General features: G+C 51.4%; 1 protein-coding gene across 2 annotated transcripts in view; it reads left to right on the forward strand.

The window, feature by feature from the left end:
* HABP2 (hyaluronan binding protein 2) overlaps window positions 1–12,633 on the forward strand; it is a gene marked incomplete at both ends in the record, with an annotated part of 31,636 nt that overhangs the window by 9,324 nt on the left and 9,679 nt on the right. The window contains 3 exons of one of the 2 annotated variants that reach the window (XM_081105124.1): window positions 1,042–1,078; window positions 8,107–8,232; window positions 11,438–11,545. In XM_081105124.1, coding sequence (XP_080961250.1) covers window positions 1,042–1,078; window positions 8,107–8,232; window positions 11,438–11,545 — 271 coding nt within the window. The remainder of the gene's footprint in view (window positions 1–1,041; window positions 1,079–8,106; window positions 8,233–11,437; window positions 11,546–12,633) is intronic. The other variant, XM_081105125.1, reaches the window with a different exon arrangement.

Consider the following 12,633-nt stretch of genomic DNA (forward strand, 5'->3'; position numbering starts at 1 on the left):
CTTTGGTGTTAGGCGGCGTTGGCATTTTTGCAGAGTCCAGGCGAGCTGCTCCATAGCAAGCCTGCCACCCAGACCGGCATGTTCCCTGCGAGTACATGCAGGACAGACGTGATCCCTGCGAGTACATGCAGGACAGACGTGTTCCCTGTGAGGAGATGCAAGACAGGCATGTTTCCTGCGAGTAGATGCAGGCCAGGCGTGGTCCCTGTGAGTAGATGCAGGACAGGCATGTTCCTGCAAGTAGATGCAGGACAGACGTGTTCCCTGCAAATAGATGCAGGCCAGGCGTGGTCCCTGTGAGGAGATGCAGGACAGGCATTGCTGCCAAGGGTGCTGCTTGCTGATGTCCCGCCCTCGGTACATCGTGTTGGGATGCGTTCCTTCTTTTTACCTTTCTTTCCTAATTTAGCATCTGCCTCGGTCCCCAAATGGGCAAGGAAGCCTACAGTAAAACAGAACTAAAAATAAAGCTAGAACTGGTGCTGCTGAGATAGACGTGGGCAGCCGGAAGGTGCATCGCGGTGACCAGCTTTCTGGCCAGCAGGGCCCAGGAGGAAACATGTGGGCAACAGACTTCTCATTTTCCAAGTCAGAAGTCAGCAAACGCCTGTAAAGTGCCAGACAAATATGTGGTGCGATACTGTCTCTGTCACAACTCCCCTCCATGGCAGCACAAAAGCAGGCATTAGCACCATGTCAGCAAATGGGCATGGCGTGTTCCAATAAAACTTTATTCATAAAACCACAACTGCGGGGTTTGGCCCAAGGGCTCTTGTTATTAACCCTTGATTTATGTGAAAAGAAGTATCCCAGCGACTAAATGAGGAAAGCTTTCTTTTTCTGGTAAGTACTGCATTCTAAGAGGAACTGTTGATAGCATCCTTGACCCAACACAAACTCTTTGAGGAATGCCGTGTGCCAGCCCTGTGCTGGGTGCGGGTACGTGTGAGGAGGCAGGCAAGCGCCTGGCCTTGCTGGAGGGCGCGTCAGCGGCTCCGACACTCACTCACCTGGCTCTGTCTGTGTCGTTTTGTTTTCCAGTTTTCTCTGATGTCCCTGTTCCCAGACCTGGACCCAGGTGAGTGTGCCGATTGCCAGGGGCTCTCCCCTCCCCCCCTCCCCCCGCCCCTACCGGCTGGCTCTGGGATGGGGGAAGGGCAACCAGGCAGGGGAGTGTAGGCACAACCTCAGAGTTCAAATGGTCCAGAGGCATCGCAGACTCCTTTGAGGATTTTCCTGGAAAAATACATTCCCAGGTGTTTGTATGGGCACACACACACACACACACACACACACAGTGCTTTACCTGATTTCGAGTTGCCCATGGACACCCCTGATGCCCAGTCTCAGGACCCCAAGGGACAAATTGCTGATGCTGTTAAACCCCTTCATTCTACAGAGCAGGACACTGAGGCCCAGAGAGGGGAAGCAGCTTGCCCCAGGTCACCCAGCCCTTTGGTGTCTGAGATGAGGTGACAGGTACAAGACAAAGTCAGGGTGTCATCGAGCAATGACTGGCTCTGGGGTGGAGGGGCGGCCCTATGCCACCGCCACTCACTTCGCCCCCTGAGGTGGGAAGCCAGCACCTCTATGCTGAGAGGAAGGTGTCAGTGCCACGCAGGGAGCCCCCAGGCTGACCCACCCCTGGCGATAGCTCCCCAGTGTCCCCACCTGGTCCCTCTCCTCGAGATTCAATGCGTCCACTCCCCAGTGAGTCTCTTTCATTCAGCCTCGCCCTCTCGCCTTCTCCCTTCCCCTTCCCCTGTGCCTGGTCTCTGGCCCCGGGTCTGAACCTGCCTCTGGAGACTGCAGTCACGTCTAAACTTTGGATTTATTTGGAGCCAAGATGCCAATCACTGGACCAAATTGGTACGACAGTCAATATTCTTCCTCAGCAAAGCCTGGCATGGGCAGGCGGGCTGTGCTGCTCCAGGCAATGGATGCCTGGCCTTTGCCCTGGCCGCCTGCTCAGGAAATGTGTGTGGAATTGCACAGGAACGTATGTGCGCGTGCTTGTGGGTTTCTAAGAAGATCTGGGTCTTTCCCCAAAGCAAAAGAGAATGCCCAAGCCAACCTATAATTCAGTTCCTTGGGGACCCCTGTTTCGGAGCGTTCCCCCGCCTGGCCACGCCAGCATCCACACATGGACTCCAGGGAGGGTCCAAAGCCACAGCTGCCCCCTCCCCGGCCTTCAGCACTAACTGCTCAGGCACCTGCGAAGGGGCTGCTCTGGTCTGGGTGCCCGAGAGACAGAACGGCAGGACTATGGGTCACCCAATGATGAAACAGGGGCATGAAAGTCTCCAGGGACCGCACTCCCTTCAAGTGTTTGAAAAGCAGCCCCACCCTTCCTCCATGAGGTGGACACTGTGGGAATTAAGAGGCGTCTCGGCCTCATGACACTTGACTGCCATCTGCCGGAAAGTTGTAAATGACATACGTCTACAATGACCGTGAGCTCATGATGCCCTGGATTGTGCAGTGAACAACAGGGACAACTGGGAGCCGTGGCCCGACTGAGCAGAGATCCCAGAAAAGGGAGTGGATTCATTCACGGTGGCCACACAACTCTAATTAAACAGGGTGGAGTCAATAGGGGCAGATTTGACCTGCGAACAGGGAGAACGTCCTCACTGTCAGAGTTGTCCAGAAATCTGAATAGGCTGTTGGGCTTTTGAGAGGTAGTGAGCTCCCCCTCACTGGTGGTATTTAAGCAAAGGGCTACAGAACAACTTAGCCGGGAGTGGAGAGTGTGGGGTTTAACATCCCGCGGTTCTGGGCTCGGTAAGAACTCTGCCAGTAGCTTCTGGCAGGTGGGCGAGTAGAGGAAGGGACTGTGGGACATGCCACCCCTGGGCTTCTGAGTCCATCTCGAGGTGCCTGTCAGCCTCCGGCCGTGGAGCGGGGTGAGGGGCAGGGCTGAGTCTTGCTGCAAAGGCCAGCGTAGGTTTTAAAGTCACCCCTGTTGGTGTCTGAGTTCATTTTACAGGGGGGTTGTGCTTTGATGAAATCTGTCAGGGCCCAGCAGGCTTTGGACCACGGTGTGGCCCGGGAAACGCGGTCTCCTGTCCACAGGCAAGCTGTTTCTTCCGTTGATCTTGCTGCAGACAGGGCACGGGGAGGGTCTTGCTGGAGGAGAAGGTGCCCATGCCACGGTCCCCAGTGGGTGGCAAAGGAGGTGGCCATCAAACGGCACAGGCTCTGCCCATCTCCCCAAAGCAGGTGACGCGACAGCCAACAGGCCTGAGGAAATGCCTCTTCAAAGCTGGCTTGGCTCTGCCCAGCGACACAGGCTGAGCCCATCCATCAGCTGTCCCACCGCCTGCCAGGGAGGGTCTCCGCTGGGCTCGCCCTGTCAGCAGGATTGGAAGCGTCAAATGCAGACGGACAGGGCTGGGGTTTGGGGGAGGCCCTGGGAGGAACCGGCTGTGCCACGGTGATGGATGACGCCAACAGGGACGGCATTCCGGGGATTTTTATTCCGTTCCACACATCTGGCAGGCTCTTTAACCGGAGCAGCTGCAAAGCCTCCGTCACAGCGGCTCTGGAGTTTTTCCGAGAGACCTTGGGTCTGGACCATGGTGACCCAGGCCGAGGGACCAGGAGCCTGGGTTAAAGAACTTTTTCCAGTGCGTGTTACTTCCTGGAAGCCAAACCCATGGGGTTTCATGAAACATAAACCCTGAGGGGGCTCCAGGGCTTAGAAAAAAACACCCCCAGACTTGGAGTTGGGTAGACTTGGTTTCAGATGCCACCTCCTTCCGCCTGAGGTTTTCCTCTTCTGCAAAATAGCAGTAATAATACCGATGCCGTGGGGTTATCTGAAGGTTAAATAAGATGGTGGGCAGCACATTGATCTGGGATAGTGCCTGAGACATAGAAAATACTTGATACAGAATGACCTCTAGTTAGGACGATTCGGGTTAATACAGGAAGCTCTCGCTCTTCTCCCTGATACACTCTAGACACAGACTCTGAACAATAGACAAATCCACAGGGATTTCTTTTTATACCTAATATAATGTGCTTCTGACAGCTGCTGCATTCTTCCCCAGAGCTCTCCCCTTTTCTACAGCCCAGAGAAAGTCTCAAGTAATCTGTATTTGAACCTGGACTGTTTTTCTACAATCCACCAATGGAGCCAAATTTCATGTTAGGCTGCAATCCCTCTCTACCCAGAAAAGTACTTGGACAAGTTTCTAGACTCCTACAGAGCTCAACAGGCATTTTCCCCACCAAACACCTGACCCAAATCTCACATTGTTTCTCTCCTAAACTCCCCGTTTACTCTACTCCAAGCAGACGCCATCTTTGCTGGTACAGCTGTGTGGCCACTGTGTGCAGGCCAATAGAAGGGAGGGCTTAGTCACAGAGGGAAAAATTAATCTGTCAAACACACACATTAAGCGCATATAGGGCTCTGTGCTGGGCATGGTGGGGTAGAAAGAAAAATAGGGTTGGCCCTGCTCTTAAGAAACCAACAACCGATCGAGTTGGAGGAAACACATTGATAGAAGGAGTTAAATAGGAACCATAAGAGAGAAGGGCCATCTGAGATCTGGCCCTGAAACTTAACCTCTGCAGCCACCTGGGCCACTGAGGAATGTTCTAGCATCTAACATTCTAATCCCACCGGCAACCCAAGATCAATCAAGCCCTGGGTGTCTGTCTGTTATGACTTCCCCAGACTTAGTGGTTTTGACCATCAACAATGTATGTCGAACTGAATTCTTCAGTTGGCAATGTAGCCTGGGCTTAGCCATGCTGTTCTTCTGGTCTGGACCAGGCTGAGCTGGTGGATGGGCTGGGCTTCCTCACATGTCCGAGGCCTTGCCTGGGACCACTGGACCTGCTGCTGCCCCTCATGTCCTCTCATCTGCCTGTAGAACAGGCCACACTTGTTCACATGCAGTCACAGGGGTCCATGGGGGAGAGGGGTGGCGCACACAAGGCTTCCCGAGGCCCAGGCACACTTTCGCCACATGCTATGGGCCAAAGCAAGTCCCAAGGGCAGCCCAGACCCAAGGGCCAGGGAAAATGGGCTTTATCTTTTGTGGGAGGAGCTTCAAAGTCACATGGCAAAAGGTGTGGCTACAGGGAAGGGTGGGAGCCAGGGCCATGTTTTCCATCAGATTGGCTTTGACCACACCAGAGGGCCAATGTGGAACTTGAGGCTCCCAGGCCTGAGCTTGGCCACATCTGGCTTCCCTACCTCTGCGCTACCCTTTCATCTCCTTCCTTGGCCGGTTTTCTTCCCCCGTCAACCCAGACAAGATGCTCCTTTGATGGAGGCCACATCCCCTCGTATTTGTACTACTTACTCCCCACTGTCCCAAGGCCTTCCTGCACCTGCCATAATACTTGGCCCATTGTAGGTATACAATGCACACATTTTTTTTTTTACCTAGGAAATGGGATAGAAAAGACAAAATAAGCTTTTTATCAAACATGTTTTATTAAATATGTTTTTATTGATTTTAGAGAGAGAGGAAGGGAGAGGGCTAGAGAGATAGAAATATCAACGAGAGAGAAATACCCATCAACTGTCTCTTCCACACCCCCTACTGGGGATCAAGCCCAAAACCCAGGCATGTGCCCCAATTGTGGGTCAAACCTGTGAACTCTTGCTTCATGGATCAATGCTCAACCACTGAGCCACACTGGCCGGGCCAAGATAAGCTCTAAGTTTGGAGGTGAAGACTCCTCCCCAGTGATGCTGCAGCCCACCCCAAGTGGGGAGGATCTTAGTGCCCTTTGCACAGCGCCCAGCTCTGCGGCCTCTGTCCACCTTTACCGAGGGCGTGGGCCCTGGAGAATAGCAGGAGCATAATTCAAAGCCTACCTAGTTTATTCCCTCCGTAGCTTTCCTGAGTGATGAGCAGATCTTGTTCCTAGGGTTGGATTCAAGTCAAAATCATCCAGCAGACACTTCATCCTTTCCCCGACCCCCAGAGAAGTTGCTCCATTCCATCCATGTGAAACTCTCTTCTCCTAATATCTGCAAAGGGGTGGATTCTGAGTGGCCTCACCAAGATTAGCCCATCTGACCCTCCACCTGAGGGAGTGATGGGAGAAATGACAGGAGCAATGGGAGGCACTTATCTATAAACACCTGTTAGAAAAACAAAAATGCATTCTCCAAAGCAAAAAAGAAAGAAATGATGCAATACCTCATTATCAGACCCCATTGTCTCTCCCAAATGTCAGCTGGAAAGCTTTTATGTCAAACTCAGAAAAACATTTTTTTCCCCTCACTTTCTCTCTGCTTTATCCAACTAGATGGAAAGAAACTTTATTTGCTCCAGGAAGACAATGGCCTTATCTTCAACCCAGATCCTCATCCCTGGAAGGTGGCCTCCTCTGGGAGCATTCTCAGAGTGGGGAAAGGCAGTTCGGGAGAAATAATGAGCAAGCAAAGGGAGTCTCGACTTGACACTGTGATAAATGAGGTGAAACTCTGGCAAGGAACCAGAGTTGGCAGATTCAAAAAGGAAATAAAAAGATAGTTCCATTTTAATGGGAAATATAAAACAGCCATTGTGCAAAAGTCGATTTTTCAAAAGCCAGAGAGATAAAGACTCGAAGGGGATGACTGAGAGACGAGTGAGGTAATGCGATTGATAACCGGGCCTGGGTAAAGTGCGGTCCTCGGAGCCATCAGCTGGCTCGGTGGGAGCGCCTTTTCAAGTCGGCTATCTGCATCTGCGCTGGCCTCATTATCATATGCATCTCTGGACGGCTTCCGTACGGCCTCTGCCTGCCATGCTCCTGCCAGCTGGAGCCAGCCAAGTCCATGGTGTACAATGCACGTGTTTTTAATCTAGACAATGGGATTAAGTGCCAACAGAAGAGAAAGGACAAAATAAGCTTTAAGTTCAGAGGTAAAGCAACCCTCCCAGGTGATGCACCCACAAAGCACCTTCAGCACATGCTGCAGCCCACCCCAAATGGAAAGCGTCTTAGCGCCCTTCTTGCTCAGTCCCCCAGCTGCTTGGCCTCTGCAAACTTTCTGCAAACCCCAGACTTCTCTCTGTGAGCCACAGAGCTCCCAGCATCTTCCAAGGCCCTATGTCAATGAGCTTGAGTCCAGCCTATCACACACTTGCTCTTCCCAGTGGACTGGCCAGTGTGAGGTTTGCACCTTGGGAAACGCCATACATGGCCCCGCCTTTCAGTGCGCAGGATCCATGAACCTTCTCAAGGTTGTCGTTGGGTGATTCCTAATTAGCAGGCTGGTTATTCCTTGGGGATGGCTTTTCCCAAGGGCAAGTGTAGAGGTACCTAAGGCCTGTACGAGGCCAAACTGAAGCAGCCATGGGTTCAATTTAGGGGTTCTATTGAGATAAACTGTCTTAATTTATATCCTGCTGTTTATTAGCTGTGTGACCTTGGGCAAGTTCCTTAACCTCTTTCAGCCTTGCGTTTCTCAACCTAAAATGGAGATAATAACATATCTGAACTTTTGTGAGGATGAAATTGAAGGTTCATGTAAAATGCTTAGTCCAGGGCCTGGTACACAGTAAAGGCTCAATGAACATTAGCTGTTGTGATGACTCTCTAGACACCACTCAGGAGGATTTGATGCTGTGACCAAGAAGACTAGTTCCTTTGACTTCATTAAGCTCAGGTGACTAATAAAGTCCCATCGAGAAATTTTATTCACAGAACCATCCAATGGGGCACTCAAGTGCCATTGGCTTTGACCCTGGGCAGATCTTACACAGGACCTTGGAGACCTTTCAGGCTCCAATCACCTTCATGCTGCTTCCGGATGAGAACACGGGACACCAAGAACACCATTGCCTTGTCCAAGGTCACATTCAGTGGGAAGCCAGAACTTGACTTCTTCCCCTTTCCAATCAGGTGCTCTTCACCCTGTCCAGTGCCAACGCTGCTTTGCTGGGGGGTGACCTCATCCTTCTTCCAAATGGAAACTCATGATGCTTGGCCTCTGTCCACCCCATCAGTGTGAGGATCTGGAAAGGCACATGATTCCTCCTCCAGGACTTTGAAATCTTTGGAGAGGGGGAGGGAGGGAATGTTCAGTGACATAAAATGGCTGATGTAATCATTAGGGTTTCTTCGGTCCTGTTCCCACCCCTGCAGATTGGACCCCCGACAACTATGAGTACAGCCCTGAGTACTACACACAGGAAGAGAGCACGGATGGTGCTGTTGACCACCCCGACAATCCTGAGTGGTACTATGAAGACTACGGTGATAACCGGAACGGTGAGCCAAGGTGTTTTCCCGGGGTTGTGTCTCAAGACCCTGAAGAATGAGCTATGTGGGCCAAAAGATTTAAGCACAGTGTGGAAAATTTATTACAAGCAGATTCAGACTCCCCACAAGGGGAGGGGGACCCAAGAATGGGATGCCCACTAAAGCCTTGTGGTCCAGGGGTATATATTTGCTACAAGCTGCTCTATGTCTACCTGTGTTGTCACCTGATTGATTCCCTCAATTGTTCTTGCCCAGCAACGGACCTGAACTTTCCCTGTGTCTGTGTGTGCTTTCTCTGTTCCTGTGCTGAACCTTCCCTGTGTCTGTGTGTGCTTTCTCTGTTCCTGTGCTGAACTTCCCCTGTGTCTGTGTGTGCTTTCTCTGTTCCTGGGCTGAACTTTCCCTGTGTCTGTGTGTGCTTTCTCTGTTCCTGTGCTGAACTTTCCCTGTGTCTGTGTGTGCTTTCGCTGTTCCTATGCTGACCTTTCCCTGTGTCTGTGTGTGCTTTCTCTGTTCCTGTGCTGACCTTTCCCTGTGTCTGTGTGTGCTTTCTCTGTTCCTGGGCTGAACTTTCCCTGTGTCTGTGTGTGCTTTCTCTGTTCCTGGGCTGAACTTTCCCTGTGTCTGTGTGTGCTTTCTCTGTTCCTGTGCTGAACTTTCCCTGTGTCTGTGTGTGCTTTCTCTGTTCCTATGCTGACCTTTCCCTGTGTCTGTGTGTGCTTTCTCTGTTCCTATGCTGACCTTTCCCTGTGTCTGTGTGTGCTTTCTCTGTTCCTGTGCTGAACCTTCCCTGTGTCTGTGTGTGCTTTCTCTGTTCCTGTGCTGAACTTTCCCTGTTTCTGTGTGTGCTTTCTCTGTTCCTGTGCTGAACTTCCACTGTGTCTGTGTGTGCTTTCTCTGTTCCTGTGCTGACCTCTCCCTGTGTCTGTGTGTGCTTTCTCTGTTCCTGTGCTGAACCTTCCCTGTGTCTGTGTGTGCTTTCTCTGTTCCTGTGCTGACCTCTCCCTGTGTCTGTGTGTGCTTTCTCTGTTCCTGTGCTGAACCTTCCCTGTGTCTGTGTGTGCTTTCTCTGTTCCTGTGCTGAACCTTCCCTGTTTCTGTGTGTGCTTTCTCTGTTCCTGGGCTGAACCTTCCCTGTGTCTGTGTGTGCTTTCTCTGTTCCTGTGCTGAACCTTCCCTGTGTCTGTGTGTGCTTTCTCTGTTCCTGTGCTGAACCTTCCCTGTGTCTGTGTGTGCTTTCTCTGTTCCTGTGCTGAGTGTTCGTGCATCTTGTTTACGGCAGGCCCTCCCTTGGTTTCCCATGCCTCCCGCTTTGAGTCCAGAAACGTTCTATTATTTCTGCTTGGTTGGTTCCTGTGGTGAGGCTGCTCAAACTGCCGTGCCTGCCCCTGCCTGTGTCCCAGCTGCCTTTGTTTTCCACAGGACCCCGGCCCTGTCTGCCTGCGCTCCAAGCTAACTCCTCTCCATAGCAGGTACCAACACTGTGCAGGGGCCTTCCCAGGAGGAGGGCAGCACACCTGGAGGCGAATTTATGTGTCACCCCGGGCAAAGGCCTCCCGCTCTTCCTGCTCTCCGACGGGCATGGTAAAATAGGCACCAAAGAAATTATTTAAACTGGCTATTTGTCCAGCTAGAATGATATACTGCGGGGCCTGGGGAGGTCCCCTGAGACCATCGCTCTCAGCCTCAGAGGACAGGTGAGGCAAATGAGACCAGGAAAGGAGTTGACTCAGTCAAGTTGATACACAAGTTAGTGCCTCAGCATCTAGCTCTCCCGACACTGTGAGTAGGAGTCAGAGTCAAAATCATTCCCAGAGCTTTCATGACAGGTGGGCCCTAATTAGGGAGAAGCGTCTGAGTTAGCATTCAGCGTCAGATTGGCAGCATTCACAAACTTGGCATTGGCACTTCCCTTCCCTCGCACCTGCACTGTGTTTTTCTTCCTCTTTGACTCTTTAGAAGTTTTGCATTGTTTTTAGGATGTGCGTGTGTGTGTGTGTGTGCGTGTGTGTGTGCGTGTGTGTTCACATGTGTGCTTCTGCCCCATTTTGTGTGTGTGTGTGTGTGTGGCTTCTTAACCGAGCCAGAGTGCAGAAAGGAAAGGGAGACGCTGGCCCAAGCACAGCCATGTGCCTTACAGCAGCAGAAGAAACGGAAAGCAGCCAGCCGCTGGAATAAAAGCTGTGAAACTGTGCGAAGTGGCCTGGAAGGCAGGGCTAAGACATGGGGCATCGGGGGAACATCAGAAGGGACTATCAAAACAAGAGCGGGGCCCAGGGATCCTAGTCCCTGAACCAAAGAACAATGCGTGTGAACAGAAGGATAAAGAATTCCCCGAGGGAAGATCCATTCAGACAACCATGAAAAGCCAAAGGCACAGATGAAATATGACAAAATCTAACTGAACAAGTAGTTGAAGAAAGATGAAGGCCACTGGGTCATTTCCTCCTTGCCGTCAATTTTTCTGTCACCCTCTTGCCTTTGGTCTCCGTGCCTGATGTTCAGAAAGCGTGTGTTCTGTTAGGGGTGGGTTTTCTTTCCCCAGGCCTGACCTCCACCCCCGGGGCCTGGGAGTAGGGGAGGTCCTCAGGCTTGTGAAATGCATTCAGCATCAGAGACAGACCCCGTGGCACTCCCAGCGAGACTGGGAGGAGGGAAAGACTGAGGATGGGAAAGGGGAGTTTCTCAATGAGAAAGGCCCCCTCGCAAGCCAGGCCGAGGGGAGACAGTCACCATGCCTTCTTGTCAGTCCTCTTTCCAACCTGAATCCCTCTCTCTGGTCATGTGACTGCATTTTTCCTTGCTCTATTGCTTTGTTTTGTTAATCCATGCCCGAGGATATATTTCCATTGATTTTTAGAGAGAGCGGAAGAGAGAGGGAAAGACAGAGAGAAACAATGATGTGAGAGAAACGTATCAACTAGTTGCCTCCTGCATGAGCCCCAACCAGGGTCCGGGCAACCGAGGTATGTGGCCTTGACCGGAATTAAACCCGGGACCCTTTGGTCTACAGGCAGATGCTCTATCTACTGAGCCAAACTGGCTAGGGCTTCCTTGCTCTTTAAGGGCCATGACTGTGTCCCCTTTCCCCCAATCACTGGCTGTGTAGTTACTTTCTCATTTGGGCCGGAGACTGAAATTTGATGAGTATGTAGGGGGCTCCTCGCCTGCCTGCTGTTTATTGCAAACATTGCTTTCTGTCCAAATGTCTCAGATCCATGCCTGTCCAGCCCCTGTGAGCACGGTGGGACCTGCCTTGTCAGCGGGGACACTTTCAAGTGCAGCTGCCTGGCCCCTTTCTCTGGAAGCAGGTGTCAGAATGGTGAGTGCACCTTCACTGGATTCACTCTCCCTCTGCAGTTTCCTTCTCCAGGTCAATGGGGTAAAGAAGAGCCCAGTGACCCCTCAGGAAGGATCATCGCCACACACATTATATCATGCATGAAGGACTCCTCAGCATGGTCGCAGGCAGCAGCTCACTGAATCCTTGCCCCTGCATGATACATAGGACTAGTGGTGTGTCCATTCTACAGATGAGAATATCGAGGCTAAGAAGAGATAAGAGCTGGAATCTGACCAAGACATATTCAAAACTCAGGACTTGTCTTTGTTTTGGTTTGAATGTTTAGACTAACGGCAACAGAGTAACATTGTTCTCAAATGGGAGAGCAGGAAGCACCTCAGGGCACATAACACCCAACTCCATTAGAGAAAGAGGGCCCAGCGAGGGCAGGGGGCTTCCTCATGGCCACACAGCTAGTTAGGAGAAGAGCATAAGTTCGAGCCCTGGTGCCTAACGCCTGGCTCCATGCTCTTTCTCCCTGTTCTCCTCACTCATGGGGGCTCTGATTAAAGGCTGTGTCTGCCTTCAATGAGTTCTTGGAGGCATACGATAAGCATGACAAATGGAACCCCTGTGGACTAATTGCACCCCTGGAGAGCACCTGGATTCTGTCCCATCTAGCAACCATCTAACCAGGGTTGGGGAGGCAGTGGAGGTCGTACATACATAGGGTTTTATGGTTGACTTCTCTCTTCTGTGTCCTCTTTATTTACTCCTTCCATTTTCAATCCTACAAGTCCTTCCACAAATGGTTCTGGATGGTTTGGTACATCGATATAAACATAGTATCTGGGCTCACCCCTTACCTTCTCAGAAGAATGGTCGGGGGGAGATGTAAATGAAATATAAAATCAGCTATGAAACGGAGAAACTCAAAATGCAGCTCTGTTAAAGGTGGAAAGGTTATCAAGGTTTTTATCAAGATAGAATAATATGTGAGTAAGTATGGGAAGGAACACTGGAAGGAACTGGGAAGCAATCCTAATAACCTGAAGATTAGAGAAAAGCCTTGCCTGGGGAGGGACGGGGGGGAGAGGGTAAAAGAAGCAGGTCTTTCAGGACCATGG

Source organism: Myotis nattereri (genome assembly GCF_964212035.1).
Source record: "Myotis nattereri genome assembly, chromosome: 13".
NCBI classification, from domain to species: Eukaryota; Metazoa; Chordata; class Mammalia; order Chiroptera; family Vespertilionidae; genus Myotis; species Myotis nattereri.